The 18,401-nt window shown below is 48.6% G+C and overlaps 1 protein-coding gene across 1 annotated transcript in view; it reads left to right on the plus strand.

Annotated features, from left to right (window-relative positions):
- The window catches only part of LOC126540135 (endothelin-converting enzyme 1-like), a 78,844-nt gene that overhangs the window by 13,093 nt on the left and 47,350 nt on the right, over nucleotides 1–18,401 (plus strand). The window contains exons 5-7 of the mRNA XM_055075887.2: nucleotides 8,453–8,562; nucleotides 17,536–17,597; nucleotides 17,664–17,718. Coding sequence (XP_054931862.2) covers nucleotides 8,453–8,562; nucleotides 17,536–17,597; nucleotides 17,664–17,718 — 227 coding nt within the window. The remainder of the gene's footprint in view (nucleotides 1–8,452; nucleotides 8,563–17,535; nucleotides 17,598–17,663; nucleotides 17,719–18,401) is intronic.

The raw sequence follows: 18,401 nt of genomic DNA on the forward strand, positions 1-18,401 counted from the left end.
AAACTTTCGTTTTCAGCTCGCTTCGGCGCCTCCGAAGCAGCCGACGCGGTCGCTGTGTCCACGTGATCCCTCATGCCACGTCACGCCGACGGTGGCGCCAGCTCTTCCAGTGGCGGAGCTCGAGGCCAATAGCCTGGGATGAAAGGCAGTGATAGCGGAGAGAGCACGAGGAGCAAAGCGGAGAAGGAGGGTGCAGCGGAACCATGAGGCGCAAATTGGTGGAGGAGGGTATGGCGAAACCGCGAGATTAAAAGCGTGGTGGGCTCTGCTTGCGACGATGGCTACGAGATGGCACGAGAGTAGCGCGCGGAGGCCAGTCTGCGGCGGCTGCTGTAAATCGCACCCCCGCGTCTCCCACGCACTCCCTTTCGCGATCTCCCGATTGGCGATGCAGTCACGCCAAACTTCGCTTCGCTTGCAACGTGCCGCACCGCACGAGGCAGGTTGGCCGCGCCAGCCAATATATCGAGAAATAAAAACACCTATAGAGCTGCGCTCAAATTTCTTATTACGGAATATCGTAATCTTTGCTGTATTTTATGAAAGCCCAGTATCCAATGAACAGCATTTCTACTTAAAAAGGCACAGTAGCCATTGTTTAGCTTTATTCCATTCCAAGCACAAAGTTAGGACGTTGCTTCACGTTAAGTTTGTATTTTGCTTTATTGCATTTCTGAAGCACTTGAAAATCCACTGCTAGGCAGAGTCAACTCTGCCTAGCGGCGCCACTTTGTCTGACTCATCTTCGATTACTCGTATAGGCGCCAATGTACGATAGCTATACTTCGAACGCAGACGCATCTGTGGTGTGTGTGAAATTTATTTCTCCCAACCGGCTATATGGCACGGTAGTTATGCTCATCACTATGACTGTGAACAGGCCGCTACCTGCAAGATGACTAAGTAGTCAATACTGATGCATTCCAGGTGTTCGAAGTCCTTGACACCAATAATTTGGAAAATCATTTTGGCCATATAATTCTCGCATCATAATTAAATATTTTTGCACCTGCACCTCAGCCAAATATAGTTCTATCATTGCCTCGTAACCACGAAAACACTGAGCCACCGCGGTCGCCAAAGAAGTGCACACACTACGCAAAACCCAATACGTTCGACTAAAAGCACACCACTATGCAGAATGCCGTGCATAATATACATACAGATAACTTAGAACTCTCGTTGCACACAACAAAGGGGGAAAATCGCTACTCATTAGGCCGCTTGACAAAGTTCTCGTTCCTCAGAGGAAAAGGAGCAGTAAGACTGGCATATATTTGCAAAGTCCAGGAAGTATAGGTGGTGCACGAGATAAGCCTGGATGGCTGTCGGAAAGAGCACCGCGAGAACTCCAAATGTGTCGTAAAGTGGTGTGACAAATGCCCAACACAATATTGCCTGGCATACGTGAAGCCGTGTTGGTAATCTAACATTATTTGCCTCATCAAAATGGAAGTGCGTAAATTGATGCCCGTAATTAAAGCTGAAAAAATAACTATGCGATCTGCAGCTGGCTAATGATCTGTCCGCAGGCCATCATTGTGAAAAGACATATGTGTAGGCACGGGATCTAGGAAGACAAGATTGCGCCTCCGCATGCTCCCCGGGCTCGAGCTAGGGGGCTGCCAAGGAGAAAATACAGGTCATCTTGACATCAGCGCACCGGGTCTCGTGGTCGCCTACATTCGAGTGATCACTAAAATAAAGATATCGGAAACAGATCACCTCACGCCTTTCCACAAATAGTGACCTCGGGCACTTCTCGACACGTAACGTCTCAAAGCAAGCAACCCAAGAGTGATGAGCCCCGAATGCCGCACAGCAACGCGCCACGTCCTCGTCCCTCTCTGCAGAAAATAGCCCTTCTTCCTTTTCACAATCACACTTTCTCTCGAGACTCGCAGCATACATTCACGAAATTTCTCGTCGGTGTCGACCTGATCATGCTTCGATGCCTACCCACTCCAGCAGGACATGCAAACCGACTCTGACAATGCGGCCACGCCGAACGCTACGATACCAGACCCCGTCGACGGTGCGCTTAAGTTCTCATAGTCCCAGCCGTCGTGCGGTACACTCCGGTTCTTCAGCGTTAAGCCGCTTTCCCGCTGACACCGCGTGATGTCGCGAACAGTAAATTACAGCCGCGTTATCAGTGCAGTTGCACCTTCTGTTATTGCTATTGTCAGAGATATTCTGCGCTCTCCGCCTGCTGGCGACCGGCACATATGCCGCGCAACCAAGACTTAACAGCGTCGGTTGCAGCAAGTGCTCACCTCGGAAAAAAGACGTTGAACGCAAACCAATGGATCTTCTGCGTCGCGTGATGCATTTAATCGAATTTCGCAGCGCTTGACTAAACACATCGGTTCTCCGCGAGCTCTTCCTGCAGCAACTGCGGCAGCAGGTGCTCATAACCTTGAATGATTGCTCTTCGGAATCCCTCGACTCATTAGCACAAATGGCCGACAAGGTCATGAACGTCATTGCATAGTCTGTGCCATTGAGAAACCGCCTGCGCCTTCTGTTCTTGGGTCGTCGGGGCATAGCGAGCGCTTGGAACGTCTCCTCGACGCTAACGAGCTGTGCACCCGTAAAGTCGACCAGCTGACCAGCGAGCTGAGATGTGACGGACATCGCAGCCCGCCACGACCCCGATTACACAGCCCGAATTGAAGCAGATCCCCGAGTGTGCCTCGCAAGGTACGCTAGCACCACGATCGTTGCGGTGATGGCGCTCGCAAGTGTCGCCGCCGTTGTACCTTTCCGGGAAATGCGCAGGCTATGCACTGAATGCAGGCCAGCGCTACAGGCCGAATGTCGATCCGCCTGTTCTACGTCACTGACCAGATCACCCAGGTTCGATACCACGTCGACAAAGGCGCTGAGGCATGCGTAATCCTGCCTACGCTAGAAGAGGTCCGACTCTGCCACACCACGCCGGCTCTTACTGCTGTCAATGGTTACACCATCAGACCAATGGTCAGAAGCCTTCAACGGTTGACTTTGGCTTGCGACGGACATTCCACTGGATTTCCCTAATCATCATGGGAAGCATTGGTTCGGATTTTCTATGGCACACTAAAGTTTTTGTAGACCTCCGACAAAGCTGTCACCTGGACTCCGATATATCGAGAGGAGTGTGACGGTTTAAGGTGAAACGTCACTTATCACCCTTACGTCTTGCACAAGCTCATGCCGAAGTCTCCCCACTGTGGTCCACGTCTCTACAAGAATTCGCTGACCTCTTCTGGGCCCCTTCTTTTAAAGACTGAGTATGTCACAACGTCACGCATCACATTGCACCAGTGGGAGCGCCCGTTTAAGAACGTCTTCGTCGTCTCCCCCTTGCTCCCTACAAGATCCCGTGACAAAACTTCAAACATTGCTTGATCTCGGATATGTCCGCCTCTCATCTGATCCCGTGTCGTTGCCCCATCCACATCATCCCCAAACCCACCGGTGGCTGGGTACCATGCTGTGATTACCACGCACTTGACAAGGTGACGATACCGGAGCGCTATCTGATACCACACACTATATATCACTTCTTTTCTGCAGGGCTGCGTCATTTTCAACAAATTTACTTGGTGAAAGCATACCACGAAATACCTCTACAAACTTCTCACGTGCTGAAGATCACTATCTAACACCTTTTGGTATGTTTGAATACCCACGCATGCCCTTCGGTCTGCAAAACGCCCCTCAAACATTTCAACGGTTCATCGACCAAGTGCTGCGTGATTTGCCTGCTCTTTCACATACATCAACGATATGCTTATTTTGAGCAAATCAGCAGACGCCCACGAAGGTCACCTTTCTCAAGTTGTTGAGCGGCTCCGAAAATAGAGTTGTGGCGGATGGACCGAAAGCGAATTCGGGGTTGGTGCATTTGACTTCCTGGGTCATCGTGTGGGTTTTCGTGGAATCTCCCCTGCCTCGGCTCGTATGGAGGCCATCAGCTAGTTTCCACGTCCCTCGACTACGAGGAAACCGTGGGAATTTTTCGCCCTCGCCAACTACTTCGAACGGTTCATTCCAAACTGCGCATCCTTCTTGCACTCGCTTCATTCCCTTCTGTCCGGTCCAAGTCGAACGCAGCTATCTCCTGGACATCGCCGAGGCAGCCTTCAGCTCCATCAAGGTGGCTCTCGCCAACGCAATCCTCCTAGCTTATCCAAACACGGAGCCCTTACGTCACACACGGTTGACGCCTCGGATGTTGCTGTGGGTGCAGTACTGCGGCAGTTGGTGGACGAAGTTCGGAATCCGCTCTTTACTTTCACGGAAGCTAGCACCACCTGAGCGCCGTTACAGCACCTTCGGTCGCGAACTGCTGGCGGCCTACATGGTAGTGAAACATTTCCGCCAATTACTCGAAAGTCGCAAATTTCGCATCCTTACCGACCTCGACCAGCTCACGTACGCTTCGATTGCTTCCACCTCTTTCAACACGACCCGTGAGATCCACCAACTCGCCTAGATTTCCGAATTTACAAGTAATATTCAGCGCGTTCGTGGCACGGATAAACCCATTGATAATACGCTGTCATTGGCACAAACCAATACGGCTATTAACGAGCGTCCACTTGTGGATTTCGCAGCCATGGCTACAGCGCAACAGAGGACAGCGATTTGCAGGCTCTTCGACATTAAAACAGCTCTTGCATTCGAAGACGTGCTACTTCCCGGCTGCGTGGTTCGCTTCATCTTGCGGCACCGCTACCGATTGTCTTTGCGACTGCGTTCCAGCATCATTTCGTCGGAGCGTCTTTGATGCTTTACATTCTTTGTTGCACCGTGGCAGCCGTGTGACTGAGCACCTCATCACGACATGAAACCTTTGGCCATGCACGAAAGTTGATGTCCGCCGCGGGTAGCATGCATGTCTCAAGTGCCAGCAAACCAAAGTTCAGCGGTACACTTTTACTCCCTCTGATGCTTTCAGGCCTCACGATTCGCGCTTCAGACCCGTGCACGTTGACCTAGTTTGCCTATGCTCACATATCGACATGTACGCTCACATGTATCGACTGTTTCACGCGATGGCCCGAAGCACTATCACTCAGCGGCATCACGGCAGAGTCATTCCCCCGCGCACTCATCCAATTGTGGATTATCCTCTACGGAAGTCCAACGATGATTACCACCGATCGTTGTCGTCAGTTTGACTGTCGCTTGTCGTACTTTATTCCGGCTGCTTAGTGCATGTGACGACAACGGCATACTACTCGATGTCTAAAGGCAGGGTGTTGCGATTCCACTGCCAGCTCAAAACCTCGTCAATGGCTTTCCAACCATCGATACGCGTACCTTGCAAGAGTGCCTACCTATCATTTTGCTCGATCTTCGTAGTGCGATAAGGACAGGCGCTTCCTGGTGTGCAGCGTTGGGCACGACCCTTAATTGCCAATTCTTTGATACTTCAACAGGTTCATCATTCATGCCAGTCACGAGACTGCGCCAGTCGCCTCAGGATTGTCATGAACGCCGCTTCATGTTTTCAGATCTGTCCGCATTCACGACACTGCTTCATCAGTCATTCTCTCGGCGACTGCACGCACCTCTTAGTGCGGCCTGATGTGGTCCGACCACTGCTACGGCCACCTTATGATGGAGCCTTTAAGGTCATCAAGCGCTGTCCTAAGCACTTCGTCCTCATCCTCAACGGACAGAGAGACAGTGTCTATCTGGACAGGCTTAAGCCCGATTTCCTCCAGACTCAATGCGTCGTCGCAGATGAAAACCTACCAACGACCTACCGACGCGTCAGTTTCACCACCTCGCAGCGGCCGCCTACCTAGCGCTATTAGGAATCGCACCTTGACCTTGTGACTTCCTCACTAGAGGTGGTTCATATGACAAGTGGGCACCGGTAGACTTGTGCCCCTGCACGCCTTGTGCCTCTGCATGACCTGTGCCTCAGCCTATAGGTGGCACACAATGAGAATATCCTTGGCATCTTACCATCAGCTCAGCAAGTCTTATGTTCGTTTACGTTCGAGCGACAAGCAAAATAAAGGTGAGGGGAAAAGATCAACTCACCCCTTTTCACACTATACTTCAGCCGAATTCACCGATTTCTTTTCGTACACCGAGGGATCAATTAATTGATATCACAAAGGTGCGGGCAGGTAAAGGGCAGAATGAACGTTGAGAATGCTACAGGGGTGAGTCCAAACAAGTGAATAGATCGCGGGAAAATGAAGGCTTGAAGTAATTAGCAGTGGTAGAACACGAAATGTCGATGTTCTTTCTTTTGCCACTGCTCGTAATTTCTACGATGAGGCAGTTTAGGGGTATATTGGATCGCTCATCAGCGCAAGTTTTTTTCTTGGCAAGTCATTCTAGTCTCCGGTGATACGGAGGGCAAAAAAGCTGCCACACCGCAGCGGGGCGAGTTTTTGATAAAGTAACGGTGTTGTGATGGCTGCGTGATGTAGAAGATGTGCTAGAAATATTGCATGTGCGAAAATAGTCGCTGCCAAAACCCAGAAAGAGAACTACGAGACATCGCTTTTGAGGCAGTATAAAATGGGATGGTGATAACCGAGACGAGGCGATGTCGCGCACGTAGGTGCGTTAACGCGAGCACTTGACAACGCGAGTATGCCACTTGCGGTGTGTTGACATATATACGTATAAGGATATGTATACAGACAGCTCACTCAGTAACGTTTATTCTTGAACACCTTGAAGGGGCAGCGCAAGACGACGAAGACAAAAGGCAGGAAACACACAGGACAGTGCTGCACGCAAAACTAACTTTATTATAAGGTGTACAAATTTTTGCGTACTGCAACCCATACCCACATGCTCTCCCACCGATGGCGTCATTATCAGTGCGCAGGCAAAAACGCAAAACCCTGTAATCTAATGCTACACTATGAGGCTGTTTATATATTCAAATTCACCATCATACAAATTTAATGATGGCATGCTTACACAAAGCGATCATGTTGTCCTGCTATAGTAGGCCTCAATAATCTCCCTCGTATTCTGATTGCTATGCGCGGAAAGTATTGCGGTGTCTTCATAGATGGTGGTACACCCATGCTGAGAGCAATGCCGCGTGACATGTGAGTAGGCATTACCCTTTAGCGAGCCCTATATGCTCTGACATCTAATGTTGTTGTACTACATGAGTTTTATGTGCGCCTTCTAATAAAATTAGTTGTCGGTTCAGCGCTGTCCTTTGTGTTTCCTGCCTTTTGCCTTCGTCGTCTTGCGCTGCCCGTTCAAGATGTTCAACCAGTACCAACTCGCCCAAATGTCGATTCTTCAACGTTCCTTCTGACAAGTGTTCCATGTTTATTATTCATCACACGAGAAACCTGACATTACACACAAAGAAATCGGTCTTTCAGTGTTGTGCACAGCACTGCAATACCTTGAACGCATGGCTGTGCTCATTTTCTGTTTACTAGCTGTCACTCCTTAAATTCGGTTTCTTCGAGTGCCAAACCTTAATCCTTCGCAAAATTCGCCTTGCAACACGGACGGGGAGCTGCTGTGCATGATCCTGCACTATACCATCACTTAAAGGTGCTGCCGCAGTGGTCAATTTGAAATTAAACAGGTGTCTGGCTTGCAACATCTGGCTTGCAAGAGAAAAACCGAGAACTTGCACTTAGCCAATGTCACCGAGATTTTTTTTCTCAGTGCGCTTTTGTGGTGAATGGCCGAGCGACTGAAGATCTATTAGTAATTTGCATAATTGCTACGTCAATTGGGAGAGCATAATATAACTTGGAGGGCATCTTGAAATGTGGCAGCAAATTGTGCAAATCATGTGCGCCTCATCTGTTAAAATTGCATGTATGCATCGCAAGATCGCCGTATTGATGTATGTTCTTATATCAACAGATAATCTTGCTTGTAATATTCATACTTTCCAAGAATTGGTGGTGATGTTTTTCCACGTTCATAATCCTGACGTAAAACCCGTGACTATTGTATGTGCAGTCGCTTCTCAGACGAGTTCCTTCAATACAGATTCGTATACGTGGAACCGAAAGTAACACTCTTAAGTTCTTGCTCTCTTGATTGTGCCTGCTGCAATCTACCGTGGTTTATAAGTGGCCGCAGTTAGTGGATCACACCTGTATCTGAACAAGTCATAGTTGAACAAATCATGGTCAATTGCAAAGTTCGCGGTATCCTTCAGCCACACGCGTCATCACCAGTCCGACCGTTTCCTGCACAATGCTCCCGCATAACGTTGCATATCGTTCTGTGTACCTTTCCGCAATGTAACTCTCGCGTGAAAGGCAAATGGGAGAAGCGCTGAATCGAACTCATATAGGCATTCAAGTTCTTCGCGTAGAAATAACTCAACAACCAAGTATGTATACAAGGCAGCTTCGGGTGCGTAATTTTCTAGGTATAAGTATGAACTGACGAGCTGAGCTGTTTGAGTTCGCTATGCCTGATTTTCTTTTCTCCCTTTCAGTATAAACCGGACCTTTACAAGCAAGATCCGATAACACATTTCATTAAGGCGATGTTCACCGGAGCTAATGCGTCCAAGAGCGAACTCAAAACCAAGCAGCCACGTCCTATGTAAGTTTAGTGCTTCTCAAGTCGTCATAGTTTGCGGTCGTAGCACAAAGTTCCGGTAGCGAGTGTAGTTTTTCTTCTTACTAGCGAGTTTTAGATTAGCGGACGCAAATTGATGGCGTTCCACTTGCGTACCGAAGCCACTTGGGTCCTAACAAAACTATCTGAGAAGTTTGGTCCCTGGCAAAGAAAGATGCTTTCGACCCCTAATATAAAGCTTTCTATTATATGCTCTCTGTTCAGTACACTTTAAAGACAGATTACATCATTTGGGGCCTTTGTCCTACAACAATAACACTGATCTACCTTGCGAGATTTTCCTTTCTATACCAATGCGCACGTGGTACTCCCAGGTCACCACGGAGGAAGGAAAACGGAGGGGGCATACCGGCAACGTGATTGAAGCCAAACCTGGTGGCCCAACACGTGATACCACGCCAAAGTGCGCGCTTGCTTTTAAAGTTCCCGCTCTGCAGGCAGAGCCACGGCAGGGCAGGTGAACAAGCGCACCGAATAAAACCTACTGGCGTAGCTACTGGGAACCAGACGTCTCAGCAAATCTTTATTCTTGCTCCGTGACAAGCGGTCGCGTGTGGTTTCATGGAGCGTTCACTTGCCAAAGCTGGCTGCACGACATAATGCTCCCTCCTTTATTTTGCCTCCCTCCGCGCTGGTCACGAACGGGAGGAGCGTTATCAGCGTGGCATAGTATTCTTGTTGGTAAATTAGCGAGCGCCGTCGTTTTTAGCAAAGGAAACGCAAACACGCAAAATACGATTGTTGTTGCAGACAAAACTGAGCAACATGCTTTGATAGCGTTGAGCAATCGCCTAGAATGTTCATGTTCAGTGCTTTGAGCTCTTGTGGACACGGCTAGATTCTGGAAAAAAATTACGCACGTCTATCGAGCCATGTAGAATGCGTCTTTAGCGTTCATAGTCGGACGTTCTCGGTGCTCGGGCGAGCGTCGCTCGACGCCGGGCGCGTAGGAGTAGAACGTAATGCTGCATCCACCAATAGCTCTGCTTCGTTCTGTCCTGAAGTAGTCATCTTGCTAGCGACGTTATCAGTTGTACTTTGGTCGCGCTATGGGCTGGAGACGTATCGTTCGCTCCGAAGCAGAACGTGCCCTGAAGTACCGGCAACAAGAGGAGAAGTGCGAATGGGCTGACGGTTCAGGCCCATCGAGTAGCTGTTCTCTCACGGACCTAGAACAGCGTGCCAGTCTAGATAGTTGGCGGCAGCAGCAACGGGAATATGTACGGCGACGGCGGGCCACAAGAACCGACGACGAGCGGGCTGCTTACGCCAAACGAATGCCGTGCGCCCGCCAGGTCCCAGAGTACCAGGAGGCCGAGAACGTCCGCCGCCGACGTGGCTACAATCCAGCCGAACGTTTCCCAGGAACCTCATAATCTTCCGAAGCTCAACATCGTGGAGGAGCGACTAGTCGCGCCTCGCCTGCCATGCCCTGACTAGTCGCCCCGACTGCCAGGATTCATCCTAACCACCTGGGTTCTTCCACGTCAAACCCATGCATGGTACACGACCGTTTTTGCACTTCACCTTCACCCAAATGCGGCCCCCTAAAGAGAAAAGCCAATATACAACGTAGCGAGCAGGGGAAGTCGTATATAGGGCAAACTAGCCACTGCTTTATTTATCGTGCATGGGATATGAGCTTTCCATAAGAACCAACGGTATTGCGCATTTGCCTGCACATTGCATATTTTGCATGTACGCTTCGTGGCTTTAGAGGATCAGGGTTCCGAGGACAATCGAGAATGACAGTGCCACAGAGCTGATGGAACCGTTTGTGTTGCCTCGAGATGGAGCGATATGTAGTAGTGAAGCTTCTCTCTTCTTTGTTTACCATGCATGGCATGCTGCGGTGATATAATCATCATGCTCCTATTGTAATAGATTTGCTTGTCTCGTGCATCTGTAGTAAGCGCCTTGTATGGATGCCCCTGACAGAAAGAAAAATTAGTTGAAAGTTTGCGCTTTTCCGTGTCAACACCTCTCGTCTTTGCCTGTCTTTGGCACAGCGCATTCCACTTTCTTTTTGGCTTAACTTTCCTTCCTTCAACCCCCACCTCCCTCTCCCCCACGCACCCACTGGAGCGTGGTCAGTGCTATCAATCAAGCGCTCAGATAGCTGCTTGCTGCTGTGTCGAATTGACTGCGCTCGCAGGCACACGGGAATGCGGCGGGGTCACTATTGTCCCTCTTGTCTCCCTCCGTCGCTGCCGCCCAATAAACGCGGTCGGGCTAGGTCCTGCGGGGGAGAGTGTGGCGTTTACACCGTTCTCTTCGTTCTCCCTTTCCTTGTACCCTTTGCTTCTATGCATAGCTGAGTGCACCGACTGAGTGGCGTGAGTGCTTGCAGTCTTGTCCGTTCTTGTCAGCGCACTGCTGTCGTGAAAAAATGCTCCTTTGTGGTCGTCATTCCTACTGAGAAGCCTACATCTTGAAATACGCAGCAAAGTGGCCACGGATTTTTGTGAGTTTTAAAATAATTATACGCTCCTGACACTGCCCAGGCGGCGCGTCCGAGCAGCGCTCGTCAGCGCCTCTTGCGGCACCTTCCGTCAAAACTGACACTGACGGACCACGCGACTCACGCTGCCCACGCGGATCTGCCAACGTGATCTCTTGTTCATGCTTGTTTTGAAATGATTTAAATGGCGCAAGTTTTGCTGTGTGGTTTCAGACCAATCTTAACTTTAGACGGTCGGATATGCCCTGCCATTCGTCGTAAAGGGGAAGAGCTCTATGCTGCCGGGCACGTTCACAGCGTGAAAGAAACCGCCGTTGTGACTTTGCTGGCGAAGTAAACGAGAAGAAAGGAAGTTAACCGAGGGCCCCGATATTTTTATTAGTCATATTATAAGAACTGAATCATGAGAAGTGTCACTTCCACCAAGGCTAACACAACTTCAGCGTATCTCTAGCCTGAGTACACTCAAATATCATATTATGCTTTGATCAAGCAGCTCAATGGAGTGTGCAGGCATGGCAGAGCTTATTATACGTTATGCGTAGGTAAAGAAGGGAAAATCAGACATCCACCTGTTCGTAGCAATTGCTACAAAGGAAACCCAAACAGGTTCCTCGAAAGAAAAGCCTCAAAGTTGAAGAAAAATTCGTCCTGGTCAGGGACTCGAACCCGCGACCACCGCCTTTCCGGGGCAGCCGCTCTACCATTTGAGCTAACCAGGCAGCTAGCTGATGGCAGGGCTAAGTCGAATTTCTGGACAACACGAGGCAAAGGCATGAGTTTGACGTAATAGTTCCGCGGAAACCCGCAAGGTGGAGAGAAGTAATTAAAGAAGGGAAAATCGGACATGCACCCATTCGTACCAATTGCTACAAACTAAACCATAGGTGTTCTTATCCAACCATTTGAGTTACCGTAGACCCGTGCCGTAGACAAAACGTGTCCTTCCGTGGTGCTGTTTTGACACGCTTGCAAAGCCTCATTGGGCAGGAATGATAGGCGCCATATCGTTTAGAATTACTAAAAGGCTCTTTTAAACAACTTGCACAAAAATTTTATCAGACTGCTATGTTCTGACAAGCAACCGCAGTACTTTGTTTACGACTGCCGAGGTACCGGCAAGACGAAGCTTGGGCCGCTCCGGTCGCCAAGACTCGGGTGACCGTATCCGGCAACACAGCGTGAAGTGCTGAGCGACTCATGCAAGCCAGAACACCTGCAGCCACCACGCAGTAGGCCTCGTATACAGGAAAATAAATAGCTCTAAAAGATGTGGAGAATTTGCTAAAATATGTAAGCCGGCTGTGCGGCAAGATTCTTTCTTGACCAAGAACTTCAGTCTACTGACTACAATAATTTCTAGTGCGATCCTCCAGGAAGGAAGCGCGAGCACAAAACCACGGCCGGCCAGGAAATCTGTAGAGTCGGAGAGCAGGCGGTCCTGCACGGCCGTTACAGCCTTTGACGCAGCAGTACCGCCGTCCCCACGCTTTTCTTCCTGGGCTGTTTTCGATGTCTTGCACATTGCCATCGTAAAAAAAGCGGTATGGGAACGTTTACTCGCAGGACGGTGGCGCACGTGGTTCAGAAATTTCGAATCACACGCGGTCATAACAACCACACGTACGCCACTACGCCGTCGACTGAAGTTTGATCAGTACCAGAGTTGCGCTTTCGACGCTACAGGTGGCGCGGCCGTCGCCGGGAAACTCCACTGTCAGGAGCGTATAGGCAAAAGAACAAGTTGAAGAAAGTCGGCCCTGGTGGCCACCGTCTTCCATGTGGTATGAACTCGGATACACAGAAGCGTCCATCTTACAATGGTGAGTGCATTTTTTTCGCGCATAAGTTTTATAAGCAGCCAGAAGAAGTGAATTGGAGAACGGAGCATTGAGTTGTTTCTATTACAAGCAAGGTACTTTCAATGGGCTAAATTTCAGGATACTCGAGTATCCTGAAATTTAGCCCATTTTAAAGGCAGGATCTTGCCTTTAAAATTACGTCCAGCTACTCAAGTGCTTTCTCTTTTCGCTTAAGTGCTTACTCTTTTCGCTTTAAATCCATGATTTCTGTGTATATTACCGTTGAAGTTCTAACATTTCTCATAGTTTCGCCGCGTCCTTAATGTTGATTTTTTTCCATTCATGCTCAGCCCTGCATCAGTTTGGGACGGCACAAAGAACAGTGTGTGTTGGTGATTACAACGTTTTATTGAGTTTCCCTGCTATAACCTTGGGGCGTTGATGTGCGATTATATATTTAGGCTGACTAGAAATTTAAAGCAGTTTTCTGTGTAGACTGCTTACATTTGAAATGGCATAATACGTATTTTTCAATACCCTTTATTTAAATGAGTACATTTTCATATAACCGCTAGATCGTTGTCAAGTTCCCTGTAGAGGAAGAACGCAATTATTTCAGGAATAAGCAGGCAATCTAAAATGAAATGGTGGTCTTCACTGCTGGAAAATGCTGCTATCGCAGTAAATGAGCGCACAGCCGAAAGAGCCACTGAAAGGTGCTGTCTTATTTATTTCTTGCACATGGAAATTTAAGTGCTGATAAATTGCTCGTGTAGATGCATCAACTTTTGCTGAGCAGCAACGCTGTGAGCTGAATTGACAATTATTTTGTGATGGTTTAGGATTAATGTTATAAACACGGTATATATATTAGTGAAACAGCCCTGGTTAATGTAGAGTGCCTGTAATTACCTAGCTCCTTTTAATCACAGCCTTTGGCTAGTGCCCAGAGTAGAACACGGGTAAATCTGTTTGTGAATTTCGCCCAAATTCCAGGATTTTTATTTTGTCATGCCATGTACGCTGCCTGATCTTGCTAGTAATGCCGAGAAACTGCGCTTCTTACTGTTCTAGGTCAAGCATAATCTCCTTCAAGCACACAGGCCGTATTTTTTTTCTTTCCGTATAATAAATTACTATTTTTGCTAGGGTTTCCTGACGTAACATCTCGCATTTACCATAAAAATTTTGCACGAGGGCCGCATTATATCTAGAGTACTTGAAGTTAGGCTTTTTGTGCTCTAGTAGGTTTTGATGCAATTCTTTAATTAGAAAGTGCTACGCTGACTAGGTGTGAGGTGTAAACAAGGCGGACGGATCCTGCACATATTAAGTTTGTGTTCTAAACATTTTCTGTTACACCTTCTACGAAATATGTCGTATATGCTGAAATATTAAAGCGTGTTACCTCACAAATCTCTTGCAGCAATATTTCTTGACTCGCCCCTTCAAACTCTCTGCTCAGGCTTCTTGCTGTGTGGCCATTTATCAGCATGAAAACATTGCCACATACCTTCGTCATACCAGCATCTCTGATAATGTTTCTTTTTATTTTCCCGTGCAAGCACCTCCTCCAGGTGAGGGTGAAGCAAGGAAATTATACCAAATTCAACGAAACCGCCACGTTAACGTGGTCCTCGGGGGCCTGACCAGCCCGCCGACATTCAAGCACTGACCAGCCTGCCTACCGACGTTAGCTTCCTGCCCTGAAAGCAGTGGCCAGCCCACCATCCTTGTCACCTTGCCTAATTCCTATCCTCATGGTCCTGCCTGATCCACCACCATCCACATAGCTTCCAGAAAACTGGCTCTTTGGCGCCTGGCTGTAAATAAACTTTTTGAACATAACCGAGGGTCACCCATTTAGGACCACGGAAAATGCGTGTTCGTGCAAATTTATTCGTAAATAAATTGTCATAAAAGTGAATTGCAGCATTCTTCTATTATTATTTGCATGTATAAAGGACTTATGCTTCTTGACATAACATCTTTCTGTCGAGCTTTCCTAGCTACTACTGAGGCAGACAGTATGGGGACAATTGCTATAAAAAATTACGCTAGCGAAAGGTTCGCGGTAAAAATGGCTGCATATTCTAGAGCCAGCGTATTTACAATATTCGTCATGCAAAGGACATTGGCTCAAAACTGGGATTAACAATGGCAGCGATATGGCTCAACACTAGTACTACGCTAGCAGCACAATCGCTGCTGCATTGGCATAATATTCGTCCAGTCTTGGCTTTAACTCAGGGCCAACACTGCATTGGTTTGCGCTTTGCCAATATGCTAACATTGGTTGAGGATTGGTACCAATTTCTGACAGAAATGGGCCAAGCTTGGACCATTGCTGGTGTGCTGCCTGGGATATATACATGATGCGTCACCTTGGGTTTAACGGGCAGCGCATCGTTTCGAGTGTTCGCGTGTAGCGGGTACTTGGCAAGTTTCTTGACGTTGAGACGATCGAAACGTACGGATGCCACGTGAGGTGAGGTTGGAGTGTCGGTCAAATACATCGAGGGATGTGGCGTTATCCTTTAAGCGCCGATCGCGAACACTCACATCTAGGTTGAAGTGGCTGAGGAAGTCTGCTCCCAGTATGGCAAAACTGACGTCAGCGATCATAAACACCCATCTGTACAAGCGCCGGAGTCCAATGTCTAACGTTATTGAGCGAACGTCGTACGACGCGATCGCAGTGTTGTTCACTGCGCGGACCGTGGGTGTGAGCTTTGGCGCCTGGCGATCGGCGGCCGTGGCAGGTATGCTAGACAGCTCGGCTCTGGTGTCGACTATGAGGTGAATGCTGGTGATGCAGTCGACTACGAAGAATAGACGGCTTGCGCGAGGGCCGATATCGCATGTCGCCGTTAGCGATTGACCGGCGCGTTTCCCGTTCACGAAAGGGGCTCGATGCAGCGACTTGTTTGTTCGCGAAACCGACGGTGGTATCAGCACAACTGGCGTGGTGAGTCCCTAGTGGCTCTGCGACACTGTGAAGGCGAATGGTTGCGCCGAAGTTGGTCACCAATGATGCCACCCGTCGTCAGCTTGTCCAGTGCACTGGCAAGGAGGTCGACTGTTTCCGCCAGGTGCGAGAGTCGGTATCCTGGCTCAGAGACTCTCGTTGTGGCGATATGTAGCTGTGCCACAGACGAGCAGTCGCATATGCGATCAGCGAGTGCAGCCAGCTGATCGAGCTCGTCGGAACTCGCGAGCACCATGCATGCAGGCTGTGAGAGGCGCCGCAAGAATAGCTCGCGCAAAATTGGAAGCTGGCTCTCGTTTGCGTAGTGGCCACCCAGCAAGTGACGCAACAGGTGCAGGAGTTGTGACGGTCGTTGGTCCCCGAGTTCTCCGGAGAGGAGCTGTTGGAGCCTACTCTGTTGCGATGGCTCGAGGCGTTGCAGGACCGTGCATTTTAGGTCGTCGTATGCTGTGGCCGAAGGCGTACCTGCTAGTAAGTCGTCTGTGGCATCGGCGAAGTCTGACGATAGCGCGACGACGACGTGCAGGTATTTTGCTGTCTGTGAAGTGATGCGCCAGAGTTTAAAACGGGCCTGTACTTGCATGAACCAAATTCGAGGATTGTTGGGCCGAAACCTGGGAAGCTTAAGCTCTGCGGCGATGACAGGAGACGTAATCGTAGCGTCGTCTCTGTCAGCAGGAGTAGGTACAGCGTCGTCTGTGGCTAGCGTTCGAATAAAAAAAAAACATACATTTCTTGGGTCGCCACTTGTAGGGAGCACTGTTTAGAGAAGGCAAATAATATACGCGTTTTGACAGGTTGAGAACGGAGAGTCGACTGGCTTTATTCTAAAGTAAAAGCAGGTTTTGCGATTGGCTGTGGTGCCGCCCCCATCAGGCGAGCAGGGGACAATGACCCCAACGTGGAGGCGCGGAAAACGAGGCAAACTGGTTTCGCGCTGGACGGGGAACACGAATAGACGATGGTCGATTTAAATATAATAAAATTCCGAAAGCTAAATCGGTAGATGTAACCTCGTTTCAATAAACTTCATCTTACGTCATGTTCTTTTCTCTTTGTTTACTAATAGTAGAAGCTAAATTAGACAGAAATACAGTTTCCCCGATCTAAATCGGAAACATAACGCTGAGAACGTGTGTCTTAATTGCAACAATAAAACTTTTTGTGGAGATTGTTCATATCGTTGCTTTTACCATGTGCGCAAGGAATTTGTAGAATATTGTTTCTTTACATCCGACAACTAATATTTATTGTGATTGATTTTGTGTACTTTCCCAATAATTCATTTATAGTATATAAACAAGACAAATACCCGTAGAAAACAGGTACTTAAACAGGCAAACAATGGGCAACCAAAGTATGCGTCATTCTGAAGCGTGAGTCTTCCTTTAGATGCTGAGGGTTCCTTTGTTCGTCTAACGTTTATAATTTCTATTGCATTTTGTATGTGATGTTGCTTCCTAGCTTACAGGGAGGTGAGGCTAGTCCACCAGCAGTTATGTTCCCTCTATTCCAACCGCTTCTCTGCGTATATGTTATTACGTGGTGGTGGTGGTGAATTCTTCAAAGCCTAGAGTCACTGTAGCTGTTTCCTCGCTTATATGATGTGAAATCCTTGCGTGTCCGCCGTTAGATATGCTGGGAGACCAAAAGCTTATTTCATTTTCTTTTGTTTCCTTTTACAGGATTCCAGTCGTTTCCAACTTTGAATTTTCCGCAAGCTACAACCCAGAAGAGAACTCCCTGTGTGCGTATGAAAGATGCGAGCGTTGACTGGCGGGCGGTTCGCCTGACGAGTGTTCGTATTTTTCAGATGCGCCGATGGGCCTGTTCGGGCAAATACTTTACGCCAAAAGTATGGAGGAAAAGTGAGTACGCTGTTCTTTATTTGACTCTAGAAAGTGATCACTTGCACGTGCAAGCATATAGGTGTTTAAAAAGAGGTATTCGAAATTATTTTATTGCCATCGTAATCATATGGGCACTTCAGAAAAACGTCCACCGACATCGTCGACATCGCCCTTAGGTTCTGTAAAAAAATCGAAGTATGACAAGATGGCGACCGCGCGGCGTTTGCTGCAGGGCCGAGGGAAATCGTGAGAGTGTGAGCCGAGAAAGGTAATGGCTCGATGTATCATCTTCTCGCGCGCGCAGTGGAGGGGAAGAGGGAGGTTATCACGCGTCCCTTGTACTGAGACCGCGGCTGCGCTCGGCGCGGCCACGCGCGCACATTTTGGGGGTAATTTCCGGTGGGTGCAAAGGGGGCGACAAGAGATAGCTGATGGTTTTATGTGTGCTGTGTTCTTGCCCGCCTAGCGCGCATTAACGCTAGAAACAGAACAAATAGGAATGCGCTGACTGTGGCTGCCTCACTTCATCCCGCCCTCATTGTAACAGTAAGTGTTGGTGCTCGCGGAGTGAGATCTGTTCGGGTTTGACAGTACGTACGTGACACCATACTTGTGAATTTCATTAGTAAGTCAATGTTTGCTGCAATATCCACGACATATGAAACTACGAACCTTACTTCGTGTAGTTGTCGCTGCTTCGC

The sequence above is a fragment of the Dermacentor andersoni genome, chromosome 2 (assembly GCF_023375885.2).
Source record: "Dermacentor andersoni chromosome 2, qqDerAnde1_hic_scaffold, whole genome shotgun sequence".
NCBI lineage: Eukaryota > Metazoa > Arthropoda > Arachnida > Ixodida > Ixodidae > Dermacentor > Dermacentor andersoni.